Source organism: Panthera leo, chromosome D3 (genome assembly GCF_018350215.1).
Source record: "Panthera leo isolate Ple1 chromosome D3, P.leo_Ple1_pat1.1, whole genome shotgun sequence".
Classification (NCBI taxonomy): domain Eukaryota; kingdom Metazoa; phylum Chordata; class Mammalia; order Carnivora; family Felidae; genus Panthera; species Panthera leo.
In genome coordinates this window covers 80,020,455-80,037,219 of record NC_056690.1, presented here as the reverse complement: position 1 = coordinate 80,037,219, position 16,765 = coordinate 80,020,455, and the positions used below count along the sequence as shown (strand labels likewise).

Sequence of the window (16,765 nt, the reverse complement as noted above, 5' to 3'; positions counted from 1 at the left end):
TTGAGACAGAGAGAGACAGAGCATGAATGGGGGAGGGTCAGAGAGAGGGAGACACAGAATCTGAAACAGGTTCCAGGCTCTGAGCTGTCAGCACAGTGCCCGACGCGGGGCTCGAACTCACGGACCGTGAGATCATGACCTGAGCTGAAGTCGGCCGCTTAACCGACTGAGCCACCCAGGCGCCCCGTAAATATTCTTTTCTTAAAATGACTTTTTCATATTACAACCTGAAAACATTTTTAATTATATTCTCTCCTCCACCGGAAAACCTGGATCGTAAAAGGGCAGGTGCCATTATTTTCTCATCAAAGTTCAATCACTGAGACCCAACAAAAATTAAATGAAACAAGAGGATATTAATAATACAATATTAGTAATGGGAGCAGACACAGGAGAAAGGACTAGGAGCAGAAACAATTCCCCCATTTACATTGGTAACTGTAACACCAACAGCTCATACTGAGTCTGTTAATGACTGGATAGAGAAAAGGTAAAAACCAACCACTACCAGTGCTTAAAGCACATAGAACATACATATTATTTTATGAGTTTAAGTACTTGGCTAAGATAGAAGCTACTCCCTTTATGTTTTTATCCTCTTTAATATAATTTCACTTAGTAATGACTTTGTGATAGGTTTTTTTTGTTGTTGTTTGGTTTTTTTGAGACATGTACTTTGCTATGTGTTCATTTCATGACAAATGTAAAAACTCATACACGTGACCTGCAAAATAAACAATGAAGCTCCTCCAGTTTGGCAAGAAACAAAATACATGAAAGATGCACTTCAAGACACAGGATGCATACTAACCTATTGGGTTTATCAAAATGGACTGTGTTTTTACTTGATGGAGAAGAAGAGGGCATTTCTTCTCTTTCTCTCCTGGGGAGAGAACTTGGGAAATTCTCCTTAGGAATAGAGGAATCCACTTCATCTGATTTTGAGAGATGGATATCCTTGTCTTTTTCCTTGTCTGAACTATTTATAACTGGATTCTGTCCAGTGTCTTCAGAGTCTTTATGATCCAAAGAAGGCTGAACAGAGTCACAAACCACTGGGATGGCAAAGTGTTCATTTTTGAGGAAGTCCATTTCACTGTAGAAAGGAAGAGAAATTATCAGAGAACAAGTATATTTCTTAAAACTTTGGCAATAGCATAAACCTCGTAATAGATTTAATTCATTAAACATATAACATATTAATAGAAAATTGGTTGGCAACTGATTAATCTTTTCTGTACCATATACACGAATGCTTCATATACCTAAAAGTATAGCTACAAACTCAATGAAGCATAAAAATGGCCTTATAAACTCTGCTTTGAACTGGCACTTTTCTGTATTTGCAAAATGGGAAAAACTGCATCCAACCCACAGGATTACAAGAAGGATTAATGAGATAATCTGTGGGAAATATTTACAACATTAATGTGAGGGAGTTATTAATACTGACACAACTAATAAACACTATCTTATTCCTTCGTTCCAAGAGTTAATCAATTATATGATTACTACAATTACTTAATAACTTTTGCAGGGGGTGGGGGGAAGAAGATATTAAATATATAAAGCAATTAAAAGACATTTTTTCAGAAGTATCAGAATATGAAAAGTTACGTCTTACAACTGAAATGTTATCTTATATATTTATATAACGTGCCAATTTCTTTTAAATCTTTAAGAGATTTTTTAGAAATGATGATTAAGTACTAACCTTTCAAGTCTTCTGATTTGCTCCATCAAAGACCATTTCTCACTATTTAATAAACTAATTTTATCTTCTAATTTCTGTACTAGCAAGGAGTTCTAAAATCAAAATGGGAGAAAAACAGAAACTTAAGATCTCATAGCATGCTTTGACACAGTTTAAAAACTTTTTGTGGACTTGACTAGTTAGTTAGTATTACTCACCTCTACAGTCTGAGGAGTTTCAAGGCTTGGAGGAAGGTTGCCTAAAACTGGTGTAAGAGCCTCTAATTCATCTTCTTCTACACCACTGGCCACATCCACAAGATCTTTCCCCGTCACCTGATGGTTTCCAAAATCTCGGTAGAGTTGCAGTAAGTCTGGAGGTTTTGGAATGTTTAATCCTACATCATCCCATAGTTCAAAATCCTAAAAGATAAATAATAACAACATTAAAAAAAAACTATGATGAAATTTTATCCTGCATTTTTGAGATTCATTTTATTCCTTACAGGCTAGTATCTTGAAAACCCAACATAATCATAATGTTGTTGTAAGGTCAAAGGGTAAGGTCCAAGTAGGTAAACAACACTGTTAACTTATTTTACATCTATCTTCCACTGTCTAATATTATTCTTGTAAGTTTCTCGATGTTCTAGGTAAACAGGTTTAACTGTTTTAGATGTCAAATTGTTGCACATTGTATGAAATCTTTTTATGAAATCTCTTAAAAACGTTAACTCTTAACTTTTAAATTGCGTTAATTTTCAACTTATAAAATATACTTAAATATTTGCATGAAATCATAGAACATGTCTACATGAAGAAAATCTTAGTTCATAAATTGTACCCATTATTTACAAGTAAACTCATTGATGGCATTAATTTTGTTCTTCCTTTATTATTCTAAACTACATAAATTTAGTGTAATCTCTGGTGGGTAAGCAAGCAATTTAATCTGCTTGCTTTCTTGTTATAGCTGTTTGAATCTAATTTATATTATTTTTCTTAAAAAATTTTTTTCTAAGTTTATTTATTTATTTTGAGAGAGAGAGAGTGTGCACAAGTGGGGTAGGGGCAGAGAGACAGAGGGAGAGAGAATTCCAAGCAGGCCTTGCAATATTAGCACAGCGCGACGCGCAGCTGGAACTCGTGAACCATGAGATCCTGACCTAAGCAGAGATCAAGAGTTGGATGCTTAATTGACTGAGCCACCCAGGTGCCCCTAATCTAATTTATATTATTAGAAATGCTTTCAACAATTTTCAGAATCCAAATAGCTCCTCTTTGGTTTGCTGTACATAAAGCATTCTCTTGAATTCAGTCTAACACAATTTTATTACTAAAGTACAAAAAGGCATAGCACCTCAAGCATTCTAAGGGCAAAGATTTTTTTGAAGAGCTTTATAAAATTCCAGAGTAATCAATCACATGCAAATATACTGTCCTATCATTCTTTCTCTAATACATCAAAATTTAGTACTAATTTGGTATCTTGTAACTTATTTATTTATAATTTATTTGGGAAACCTTCTTTGAGAAACTATGCCATATTCATCTCAATGTTCTAAATGTGATACTCATTCCTTTGAGACTTTATTTGAATAATGACAATAGCCATTATTGACGTTTAAATCTGAAGCAGATATAAGGCAGGTATTAAAAGTGGGGGCTCTGGAGAAATCAGACTCAAGTATGAAATTCCTGTCTCCATTTATTACTGTTATAAATTAACTGGAAACTTAAACATATCATCTGTAAAATGGGTATACTTACCTCTGAGGATTTTTGTAAGGATAAAATAAAATGTATATTAAGGTCTTAACACAGTGCTTGGCTTACAACAAGAACTAAACAAATTTAAGCTTTAAAAAAATTATTAAATGACTATTGCACATATGATTCAAATGTCCATTCATCCATCTATATTCAACAAACATTTACTGGATATCTACCAGGTGTTTAGAAAAAGGAATAAAATATTGTTGCCATTCAGGGGCTTTCACCATGCAAGAGTGAGGACATAAAGAAAGTATCATATGTACTATAATTAAAGAACTGTCAAGAATTGAGAGAGGAGAAAGTTTCTATCTTGAGGCAGAAGGAAAGATCTTGGAAAGGTGATGACCTGTGTGCACTCTCATGGAAAAGGTTTAGGTATTTACAAGGCACATGGCAACAAGGGGACAGGGGAACTAATTGTATTTCAGTGACAAGGGGAAAGAACGAACAAAAGCACAAAACTCCGAAGGAACCAGATATGCTGAGGGGGATGCCAGCCCTTCTGTTTGGCAAGATTATAATAAATAGGTGAAAGCTAATTTTGGTGAGGCAGGTGGAGGATAAGCTGAAACAAAAGTTGAGAGTGCTTTGGAGTTTAGAATTGATAAGGAAGGATTTAAAGTAGTAGGCAGGAGATGGCTGACGTGAAAACAGAGCTGTTCGGAAGGCGGAGATCTTAATAAGATGAAATGGATGTAGTGGGAGCAAGACAGTGACAAAGTGGAGTGTGGCAATGGGCGGATGACCGAAAGAATACTCGACTGTGTGGGTGCACAAGTGTCTGGTAACTAGCATTATAGAAGTTTACCGTATGACTTCTAGAAAACTAAAGAAACTAGGTAAAAAAGAAAGTAAGTACGTTGTAAGTGAAAAAGGAAACAAATCATTGTCCAAAAAAAAAAAAAAAAAAAAAAGTAATTGTACCTGATCATCATTTTCATCTGAAAAGGTTATTGATGTAAGCTTGTAGTTATTCTTCAATAAAAATTCATTGACTAAGAAGTTTAGAGCTCTCTTTTCAAGAGGTTTGATTGGTTCCTACAGGCAAAATAAAAGATACAATACTATAAGCGTCCTTCCATCAATACTTGTGCTACCATTTTATGTGGAAGATACTTTTAGGTCTGTCATTCACCCACCTGAATTTCAGGACTTGATTTGTAATTTTTTCGTTCCTGTAAAGGAACTTCATGTTCTGGTGGAAGAAAATATAAATAATACTTTACTACTTTACATTTGAAAATATCTCAGCTACTTCTACATCGTCAAAGTAGAAAAAGTCTCAAAAAATTTTATGTACACCACCTGCAGCCTTTGTCAGGTTGGCTCGGAGGGCCTGAATGGTCTCCTTGGCTTTCCGTAGTTCAAACTCCAGGACTGGACAGGGATTTGGAATAAACACACACAGGCATCCAACCAAGAAAGGGGAAACAAAAATAAAAAAATAAAAAGCAAGGATGGGTATGAAAAAAAAATACAATCTGTATTGAAAACAGAAAGCATGCAATCTTTATGAAATTTGTGAACGCATGCAGCAGAGTTGGTTTGCAAGCAAACTGGTGAATGTTTTCCATAGTTTTAGAATTCAGGGGGATTGTTGATCAAATGTTCTAGCTGTCTGACAAGGAATGGCTCTATTTAAAAATAAAATCTATGGCATACTCTCATTTAGGTAAATAAAAATAGTAGTCGTCTGGGTGCTTGTACTTCCCTCACTGGAGGTAAGAAAATGCAACGGAACGTTTTCAGGTGACATAGTTTAGGGGAAAAGACAAAAACTTAGATCAAGTCCAAGAAAATATACTTAAAAAAAAAGTTAAGGGTATTTTTAAATGCATTATATAGAATAATGTTATAAATCAATATACAGAAACATTAGTGAATATATCCCTTCATTAAGATATTGAAGAAATACAGTTTAAATATTTAACAAACGTTGTCACAGCTGTACGTTTTTCTACCAACAAATGTCTGTTTTCTACAAACAAGCATAGATATGTTAAACACATATCTCAAAAAATGTTCCTATGGGTTTTAGGTTTCATTTAAAGCCAAAGGGTAGAAACAGTTTGTCTTTCAATTTTTACTTAAGACCATTCTAAAGTAAATGTGTTAATTCTAAATGCAGAGTACCTAAGGATACTAAGTAAAATTAGGTAGGATTTCAAAGTTTCTGATAACTCTCCAAATAGATATCTCTTCATGTTAAGAGATACTAACTAATGAAACTCAAAGATTTCTCTTGTTATTGATAAGATAAACATGAATCTGAGGAAACATTTTTAAAAGCTCTTTAAAATGTTTCATCAGAAGCAAGATTTCACTATATGTGTCGTTACTGGGAACTGTCTTTAAAATACATAAATATTGCTCTGAAGAAAAAGCAAGCTTAACTGCGGGGGGAGAAGCCATTTCCATGAAGTAAAGCTCTGGGAAAATTAAGTGATCTTTGTCACAACTAGATATTTAAAAATTATAGTATTTAAATAGTTCTGCATAAAATCCAGCAAATTAAAAAATTTAAAGATGGCAAGTTTTTCCTGATTGGCTAATAAACAGAAAAAGAAGATGGCAATGAGATGCTCTCAGAGACAATACAGCTATAAAAATATATGGAAAAATTAGGATTCACTCAGTTTGCATATTTCCATTAAAAACTTAAGATGTAATTGAATCACATCTAGTACATGAAGGCCAATTATTTTGATGCACAGAACTTCACTGCAGCAACATGAAAGCACAACTAAAAGTCAGATGACATGTATGTTACTTCTTTTTTGGTAGTTAGCAATGCTGATCTGCAAACATTTCTGTGCAACAAAGTTAAAACACTTTTCCTAAAACTTACACTTCTGGAAACAGAGTTTGTGTTTAAAATCCGAATGCACACTTTCAGTGTGTAAGTACAAAACAGGTTTAATTTCAAAGCTCTAGGTAACTGATTTGGATCTAAAAATACTTAACTATGCCTTAAGTAAAATCAGTATATGTATTATGCTTTCAGTATCACTTACAATTTACTAAGACATGTTACAGAACAATTGCAGATCAGAAATGCCTGCACCAGAATGATAGAAATATGAAAAAAATAAATTAAAAAAAAAAGGTTAAAACACAAACTGTGAAAAACTCAAATTCAATTGGTGAAAAGTTTAGGTGACTAAGAGCAAAACATTGAATGATCAAGGCACAGAAAGCCAGAAAAACCCATGTCAGACGGCAAGAATTTATATTTTTATGCACATCTACAAATACATTGCCAAATGTCACTAAAAGTTACCAATGTTTTGAAAAGATAGTGCTTATCAAAATGAATTCACTCTGCTGCATGTTTCTTAATATACAATATAGACTTTGAAAGACAAAGGCATATATATTTGAAGCTATAGGACATTTCTATAAAGGCACAGTATGATCAAGTAATTGCAGTTACATGAGAAAGTTTCACAAGAAAGTCTAAATAGTTATATTTACACATATATGAATTTGTCTCCTTTATTAAAAAACACTGGATTAAAGCTTAAAATTAAATATTCTATAAAGAGATAAATTGTACCAAAAGAGATACATTGTACCAAATAACCTCCAAGTATTTTTCACATATTTTAATTCTTCATAAAAATGTTTAAGGATGTTTATGTTTGTAAACAAACAAACAAACAAACAAACAACAACAACAACGACAACAGAAAAACACTGTAGGAACCAACTACCAACCTGCTCACTCCACTATCTCAAATCCTCTACAAGTAGCCTAACCCTACTGAAGGCAACTTTATTGGAACTAAAGTAGTAAGTGCAAAGGTGTAGGTATATTCTAATATTACATATTACAATCTTACCAAAATAATTAATGATTGCCAGTATAAACAACTCTAGAGTGGTTGTAACTGCTCTTTACCAACGAGGGTTGGAGTACCGGTATTCTACCAGAGGTATCTGAGTGCTGCAAGATCATGTTCTCATGACTTTACATAAAGGTAAAATGTTAAATTTCAAAGCAGAAAAAAAAAAAAAATCAATCCTTTGTGGCCCAATCAATGTATCACTATGTATCACAAATATATTGAAATATTTGCTAGTCTAGGATATTTTGGCACAGAACTCAAAATATTAATTTAGAAAATTTTTTCCATAACTCTGATATAACTCTGATCAGAGTCAAGTATTTCTTCATTCCTGTTCCTGTTCATTGTTGAAGAGTCCCAATCAACAGGGCTGAGCCAAGGTCCTTGCCATGGTAGACATGAAACAGTCTTCTTTCAAGTCAGAATTTCCTGGTTTATTTTTTTTTTCAAAGAGATTTGACTTCATAATAAAATACCACTTCCCCTTTTTTTTTAATGTTTATTTATTTTTGAGAGAGAGCATGAACAAGCCGGGGGTGGGGGGGCAGAAGGAGAGGGAGAGAGAGAATCCCAAGCAGGCTCCATGGTATCAACACAAAGCCGGACATGGGGCTCAAACCCACGAACCGTGAGATCATGACATGCGCCAAAGTTGGATGCTCAACTGACTGAGCCAGGTACCACAACTATTTCCCCATTTTTATTACTTATTTTATTATCCCAGGAACAGTTCTAAGAAATAGGAAAATTCTTTTAAGAATATGAGTTAAAATACAAATCTATTCCTAAAATGATACAAAAATCGTAAGGCAGTACCATCACTACCCCTCCGGGGTTTAGAGAATTCTCCCTGCCTATTATAAACGTCAGAAAGGAATACTACTTATTGTTAGACAAGACTAGTAGATAGTGAAAAATAAATGAATGGAAGCAAGACGCAATCTCCATAGTTTATAAACATTTAGTTTTCTGTTCATCCTAGTGAGAACCTGCTCAGGTTCTCTCATAGAATCCTCTGTCACTCATCCCAAAGCTGATGTTTTTCAGGGTACTATCTTTGGTCCTTTTCTTACCCTACATACCCCACTGGATTGATATTTATTTACTCTTATGGTTTTAACTGTGACAACTACTCCGAAGATTCAAAAATCTTTAAACCTTTTCCCAAAGATACAGTCCTACCTAATTATCTCGAGGACATGCCCACCTGAATGTCTCATAGGTTTTGAATTTGATTCTATCTAAATGAATTTCATCCTCCTCTCAAATCTGCTCTCCTTCTTCCTCCTGCAGCCTCTCTCCATTAATGGCACCACTATCTATCCAGATGCCCAAACAGGAAACCTGGAGATTACTCTTCACTTATCCCTTGTGCTTACTCAGTCCACATTTATTAAATGTCCAAGCCATATTATTTCCAACCCTTGAATAACCCTTTAAAAAGCTATTCACCTCAATTGTCTCTGCAATTGTCCTAGTTCAGACCTTTATGACTTATCATATAAATTACAACACCCTAGGGGTGCCCAGGCGGCTCAGGTCAGTTCAGCATCTAACTCTTGATTTCGGCTCAGGTCATGATCTCACAGTTGGGAGATCAAGTCCCATGTCGGGCTCCGTGCTCATCGTATAGCATACTCGGGATTCTCTCTCTCTGCCCCTCCCCAGCTCGTTCTTCCCTCTCTCTCAAGTAAATAAACTTAAAAAAAATCATAACACCCTATAACCATATTAAAAGCTTGTTGCCTTTAAAGCCTTGTTGGAGCATCTATCCCATTTCAAATCACGCAAAATCATAAAGATTTAAGTAAGGCTCAAAATAAGAGAAACAAAATGTATTACTAATAGGAAGTATAGATATCTGTACCACGAGAGAAATACATAAGAAAGAGACAAATGGGCTTATTTAATCTGGTAAATCTGGATATGTATTCTGCAGGCCAAGAGTTAAGGGATGAGAGGGCTATTGATGCTCCTTCTTCGTCAGGGAACAGGCCAGGTTATTTCCCAGGCAAAAATCAGATCATTTTAGAATGTATACTAGATTATGTAAGCTTTGTAAAGGCTTCAAATGTCTACTTTGTTGGTTATTGTTAACAGAACAGCATAATACCTTGAGTAGAGTAAGCACTCCACAAATATTAGTTGAATGAATGGATATTCAGAGACTCTGATGCTAAAAGACAGATCATGTGAAACTGAGACAGGGTTATCCATGGTTCCAAAATTAACAAGGTCCTTACCACACTCTCTAAAGTACTGAATATTTATTTATATTACAGATACGGACATTTTCAGGACCAATTCCTTGACAGCAGAAACTTTATTTCATGCTTCTATATCTAGTGCCTAACACATAGCAGATGCTTAGAATGTCTAAAATAAACTTTAAAATGGCAGTCTCAACATTTAAAATAGACATGTCCCTTGCTATCTTTAAGAAAACTTGAAAAGTTAAGGGGTGAACTGTATACGTACTAACACTATATTTCTTTAATAACATACAGAACACTAAGGTTAATAAGCTCATTTTGGTTTGGTGTCTACTACTTTTTAAATCATTTTTATGTGAAAATTTACACTTCTAAATTCAGAAATGGAAAATATTTAAAATGAAAAGCTTTTTAAAAATTTACTTCTTTTAAAAGAAAATGGCTATGTTGAAATCATCTTGTATGGGAAAGACATGATTCTGCTATCCATATGAATGTACAGATGGGTTAAAGTGACAGGCTGATAATAAAAGATATATCGTGGGCTCTGGAATAAAAACGTATGTCCTGATCCCTTATCATACAGAGGCTACTGGGCAAATCTGTTAATCGTGATGAGCCTCAGTTTTCTGATCTATAAAATAAGGATATCATGACCTATTCTTCAGGACTGTTAACAAGCTTAAATAAATAAAATATTTTACACAAAGCACTCCAGCACAGTGCCTGGCACAGAGCAGACGCTCAAGAAACATTAGTTCATTTTGAGATGTCTTCCTCTTTGGAGAAAACCTATACAGACTTGAAAAAATAACCAGGTTTTTAAACTTAGGAAAAGGATGGTAAGAATGATGCTGAAAATGAACTCAAATCGATACCTGTGTCACCTATAAACTCCTTCTGCCCAAGATGAGTATAGAAAAATTTAATAAAGACATTTCTGTTCTTTCATAGTGAGGTTTACATGGGAACCAGTCACAGATGACAGAATCTTTTCTGGATTATTGGTCTTTTGATAAGCTTTTTAGTTACTACCAATGATTAGCAAAGAGTCAAAAATCTTTTTGAAAATGGGAACTGTGATTAATTGAAACTTTTTCATAAAGTGTCACCCACATATCACATACTAGGTTCAATAATAGGCAATGGTACAAAAGCTAGGTCTAAATGCTACTCTCTTGTAACACATGTTTTCCTTCCCTTTTCCAATGAAGATGAAAGATAGCATTTATTTCCATATTAGCACTGTATAATGATCAAAAATTACCTTATCTCCCTAAACCTAGACACAGAGTATAATCTGTAGATTAAAACTACAAGGTCAAAACCACCATGTATTTACAACATTTCATTCTTAGTTATGTTTGGTTATATAACATTTTGCTTTTACATCAATGTTTCCCCTAAACAGAAACACTAAAATACCTAAATAATGAGAATAATGATGAACCCCTTAAATCTGACTAAATCTAAAATTTAGGTTTTCGAAATTAAAGGAAATAAGATAATTATGTGATCAATTTTGGGGTAGGAGTTACTTTCTAATTACATAACCATTTGAACAATAACACAATGTACAAAACCAGATATATTTGATTAGTCTAATAAATTACCATGTATTTAATATTTAATATATAACAGAAAATATCTAACATCTAACATATACTATATAATTATACAACACAATACTTAACAAATAATAAAATAAGTAAGATAAATTAGTCCCCAAAGTATTCAAATAATTTCCATTTAATCTGCTAATTTTAAGATATTACTGATGTGATTTATTGTTTTGATACAACAGTCAATAAATAATGCTTATGACTAAATCATGATTTCACATAGGGAGCCACATTAAACTCTTCCAGTGACTTCCCCCATTCAATTGATATTGCTACTATTTACACTGCTGAATCCTCTTAGCTTCTGCTAAACTGAAAACAGTTTCATCAGTTTTGTTTCCTAAGACAACATACAATATCATCTGAGATTTAAAATTATTCATTATTTCTATTCTTGAGCAATGAATGAAAATCATATATTGAAATGTCATTTTTAATTAGGTCAAACCTCATTCTTCCTGCTAAGAGGTAGTGTATTGGACAGTCAGTGTGGGCTCTGTTGCTGGGCTATCTGCATTTAAGTTCTAGCCCTGCCACTTAAGTCTTATATAATCCCTCTGAGTGTCTTCAGTTTACTGGGGAGGAGAGGATGATGACAACCCTGTAAAGTCAATGAGTTAATACACATTTAGAACAGTGATTAGAATAGAGCAAGTGCTACATAAAAATTGGCACTCACTTTTATTCATAATGACCGTGAAAGGTAAACATTTGGTAGATCGTAATAAACTTCTCACAGTAAATGGAAGAAAAATTCAACAGAGTTGGTCTAGAAAGGAACCCTCATTGTGGGTATTCCCTGACATTATGGATATTCCCTGATCCCATACTGCCCCCATGGGCTCCATCTGTCCCATGTGGCATCCCTCTTGTACCAGGAGGGTTCACCATTCTGGTGGAGAGCAAAATACCTAACTGATATCTGTCTGCTTTCCCCATCTAAGAACCAATGTTCTACGAAAACTACAATTCCTATAAAGCACTCAAGAATGACTTCAATTACAGATAGCCACAGCTTTGAGGCACCTGACAGGTACCAGCTATTTGGACGCTAAAGGAGCCAAGCCTGCTACATTGGTAATTTTCTGGGTGGACCCGACCAGCATCCTACTGGCTTCATTAGATGAGGGCAGAACACAGTGAGTACAAATTAGTCTTCTGAAGTTCTTACAGATACAATGGTGCTGCCTAGAAGGCAGAACTGATGGGAAGGTGGAGATGGGAAGGAGATTGGTATGAATAACCAAGCATTTAGAAAGAGTGTTGGTCTTCTTATTGGAATAAACAATGTCCTGGAGGCCTCTGCTGTGCCACATATTAACCCTTTATTTTCTGGCACAGAGGAAGGTCAAGGGAAATTTCTGGAGGGATGCTGTGAAGACTAAGGAGCATTTACACGTCTCAAGACAAAGTTTTATTGACCAACCAGCACGGAAGTATTTCAACCAATTTTCACAGTCAGTAGTGTTGTGTTGATATATAACACCTAAATATCAGCTCTGGTTTGGAAGATCAAAGGAAACGGTTTTACACCAGTTAGAGAAGTACATGGTTGTCAACTGTTGCCCATAAACAGAACTAAGCAAATTTTAGGTATGCATAACCAGAAATGCACAGCAAGACTGGGAGAGGAAGCTGGGGATTAGGATGTTCCCTATAGCCAATAAATCAGTGACATAACTTTGGTATTACCTTTTATAATTATATTCATATACCAAACTGTAGAAGGAAGAGAATTCCTCAAGTCATTTTATTATTTCTTGAATGTGAAAGAATCCAAATCTGTCTTTACAATGTTACTCACCTGCCACTCTTTCATCTGTTTCCCTGTTCCCATCATCTGAGTATCTTGCAAAGTCTAAAGAATCAAGAGTACTGATGCTCCCAGCTCGATCTGTAATAATGAGAAAAATAAAAGAAATTTATTTTTATTTAATTGTCAAGATAAAACACTAGAAATCACTTACCTATGATTATTATCAGTTAATAAAACTATGATTCTAAATTCTACTCAAACAGGGACACCTGGGTGGCTCAGTTGGTTGAGCATCCAACTCCTGATTTCTGCTAGGGCCATGGGATCGAGCACCATGTCAGGCTCCACATGTGGAGCTTAAAGTCAATCTCTCTCTCTCTCTCTCTCTCTCTCTCTCTCTCTCTCTTTCTCTCTCTCCCTGCCCCTTGCTCCTGCTACTGCTCTCTCTCTCTAAAATAAATAAATAAATTTTACTGAAACAATAAACTAAGGTAAAAGTGCTCACACCAATTAAACTATTTTCTTTTTAAGTTTATTTATTTATTTTGAGAGAGAGCACACCAGCAAGGGAGGGGCAGAGAGAGGGAGAGACAGAATCCCAACCAGGCTCGACACTCAGTGTGGAGCCCAGCTCAGGGCTCAGTCTCACATGAGATCATGACCTGAGCTGAAATTAAAAGTTTGGCGCTTAACCAACTGAGCCACCCAGGTACCCCTCAATTAAACTACTTTAAAATAACAAAAGTTTCCCTGCTCCCAACTCTGGCTAACTCCTTAACAATGTGCACACAGGCAGATTGCAACCAGTCCTGTTAAAGACAAAAAACAAAACAAAACAAAACAAGACAAAACTGAAATGAAATTTGAGCTACTGTCTGAGAGTTTGCAGACTGAATTCTAGAAAATAATTTCCAATGAAAAAAACAACACTTTTTGAAAAAATATAACAACATAGCACACATTTGTCCACCATACAGTCCAAAACTACTTCATACACAAGAACCAGTAAAATGTGCCCCAGTCTCAAGACTAAACACAATCAATGAGGACCAACCCGAAGATAATCCAGATATTGGAGTTAATAGACTAAGATTTAAAAATAACTACTAAAACTATGTTCAGTGAAGTAGAAGAATATGTGCATACAATGAAAAAAAAAGGAGAAAAGTCTTAGCAGAAAAACAGAGAATATCAAAAATACCTATGGAAATCCGAATATAGGAAATTATCTGAAATTTAAAATCCTCTAAACAGTTTAATAACAAAATGGAAATAACTGAGGAAGGAGTCAATGACCTTCAAGATAGATGAATAGACATTATACAATCTTAAGAACAGAGAGGAAAAAAAAGATTAAAAGAAATTAAGAGCTCAGGGACCTATGGGAAAATAATGAAAGATCTGATAAATGTGAAACTGGGGTCAACAATAGGTAAGACAAGAGATGGGACAGATACAAATTCAAAAAGCTGAAAAAACACTAATGAAGTTAAAGAGAACAGAAATTAGGCACATCATAATCAAACTGCTGAAAACCAAAAATAAAGAAGAGAAGATATTAAAGGCAGCCAGAGAAAAATATTATTTTACATATAGGGGAACAGCAGTTTGAATGACTGCTGATTCCTCATAAAAACCCCATGAAACCAAAGATATCCAGATTGAAAAGGAAGAAGTACAACTATTTCTATTTTAAATATAAAAAAACTATGGAACCCACTAAAAGAGAATTAGACCTAAGAAGTAAGTTTCTAAAAGTTGCAGAAGATAAGATCAACACACAAAATTCAAATTTTTAGATACTAGCAATGAACAATCTTAAGGCAAAAAAAAAAAAAAAAAAATTATTTTTAAATTTCATTTCCGGGATGCCTGGGTGGCTTAATTGGTTAAGTGTTCAACTTAGGCTCAGGTCATGATCTTGCTGTTCATGAGTTCAAGCCCTGCACTGGGCTCTGTGCTGACAGCTCAGAGTCTGGAGCCTGCTTTGGATTTTGTGTCTCCCTCTCTTTCTCCCTTCCCCTTCTCATACTCTGTCTTTCTCTCTGTCTCAAAAATAAATAAACATGAAAAAAATTTAAAAAAAAATCCATTTCCAATAACATACAAAAGAATAAAATACTTAAGAAAGACACCCCAAGCTCAGAGATGAGAAGATCAATCCATGTTAGGGCAGCAAAAATCCTTAATACACAGATTCAATGGAAACCTTGCAATCCCTATTTTAAAAAAATCTTTGCTGAGGGGCGCCTGGGTGGCTCAGTCGGTTATGCAGCTGACTTCGGCTCAGGTCACGATCTCGCGGTCCGTTAGTTCGAGCCCCGTGTCGGGCTCTGTGCTGACAGCTCAGAGCCTGGAGCCTGTTTCAGATTCTGTGTCTCCCTCTCTCTCTGACCCTCCCTTGTTCATGCTCTGTCTCTCCCTGCCTCAAAAATAAATAAAACGTTAAAAAAAAATTTAAAAAAAATCTTTGCTGACTTTTCCCACCTTCTTTTGCAAATATTGAGAAGTTAATCCTAGAAAAAGCAATCTTTTTTTTTAATGTTTATTTTTGAGAGAGAGAGAGAGAGAGAGAGAGAGAGAAAGAGAGAGAGGGCGAGCAACAGTGGGAAGAGGCAGAGAGAAAGGGAGACCAAGATTCTGACGCAGGCTCCCTGCCACCTGCACAAATCTGGATGCAGGGCTCGAAACCCATGAACTGTGAGATCATGACCTGAGCAGAAGTCAGATGTTCAACTGACTGAGCCACTCAGGCACACCGCAATCTTTTTTAAAAAAAAAGTGTATTCATTTGAGTAATCTCTACACTCAATGTGGGGCTTGAACTCACGACCCCAAGATCAAGAGCTGCATGCTCTTCCGACTCAGCCAGCCCCGCACCCCCAAAGCTGAAGCAATCTTGTAAAAGAATAAGGTATACAAAAGGCTAATGGGTACACTGAAGGATGCTCAACACCATTTGTCATTAGGGAAATGAAAATCAAACCACAATGAATTACCATTTCAAACCCACGAGATGCCTATAATCAAGCAGACAATGCTAACATGTATTTCAGAGGATGTGGAGAAAGCAGAAACTGCATACATTGCTGGCTGGAATGTAAAATGGCTCCACAATTTTGGAAAAGTTTGGTAGTTCCTCAACATAGAATTCTCATATGGTATATACCCTAGGTATATATATACCCAAGAGAAATGGAAACCTACATTGACACAAAAGCTTGTTCATGAGTGTTCACTCACAATATTATTCACAATGACAACAAAACACAAATGAATCAAATGTCCATCAAGTGATGAATGGATAAATAAAATGTGGTATATCCATAAAATGGAGTATTAGGGAAAAAGTACTCACACATGTTACAATGTAGATAAACCCTGAAAATATGCTAAGTGAAAGAAGCCAGACACATAAGGTCATACTGTATTATTTCATTCATATGAAATGTCTAGAATAGGCATATCCATAAAACACAAAATAGATCAGTGGTGATAGAGGAGAATGAATAGTGACTACTAATGGATATAGGATTTCTTTTAGGGGTGATGAAAATGTTCTGGAATACAGAAGAGTAATGATCGTATAATTTTGTAAATACACTAAAACAATTGAATTGTACCCTTTAAATGAATTTTGGGTATATGAATTATACCTTACTTTAATAAAAAGACAAAAAAATCCAAGTGTTTGCCAAGATGTGGAGAAATTAGAACTCTCATATATTGCTGGTGGGAATGTAAAATGGTGCAGCCACTTTGGAAAATAGTTGGCAATTCTTCAAAAGGCTAAACACTGGAGGTACCAGGTGACCCAAGCCAATTCCTCTTCCATGCAAAACAAACGCAAACATATGT

General features: G+C 35.1%; 1 protein-coding gene across 8 annotated transcripts in view; it reads right to left on the bottom strand.

Moving 5' to 3' along the window:
• Positions 1 to 16,765, bottom strand: part of RELCH (RAB11 binding and LisH domain, coiled-coil and HEAT repeat containing) — a 114,456-nt gene that overhangs the window by 76,709 nt on the left and 20,982 nt on the right. For all 8 annotated transcript variants that reach the window (XM_042910355.1, XM_042910350.1, XM_042910351.1 and 5 more), the window contains 7 exons: positions 12,956 to 13,045; positions 4,774 to 4,845; positions 4,608 to 4,663; positions 4,393 to 4,506; positions 1,912 to 2,115; positions 1,715 to 1,806; positions 812 to 1,096 (listed from right to left, as the gene is read on the bottom strand). In XM_042910355.1, the coding sequence (XP_042766289.1) occupies positions 812 to 1,096; positions 1,715 to 1,806; positions 1,912 to 2,115; positions 4,393 to 4,506; positions 4,608 to 4,663; positions 4,774 to 4,845; positions 12,956 to 13,045 (913 nt within the window). The remainder of the gene's footprint in view (positions 1 to 811; positions 1,097 to 1,714; positions 1,807 to 1,911; positions 2,116 to 4,392; positions 4,507 to 4,607; positions 4,664 to 4,773; positions 4,846 to 12,955; positions 13,046 to 16,765) is intronic.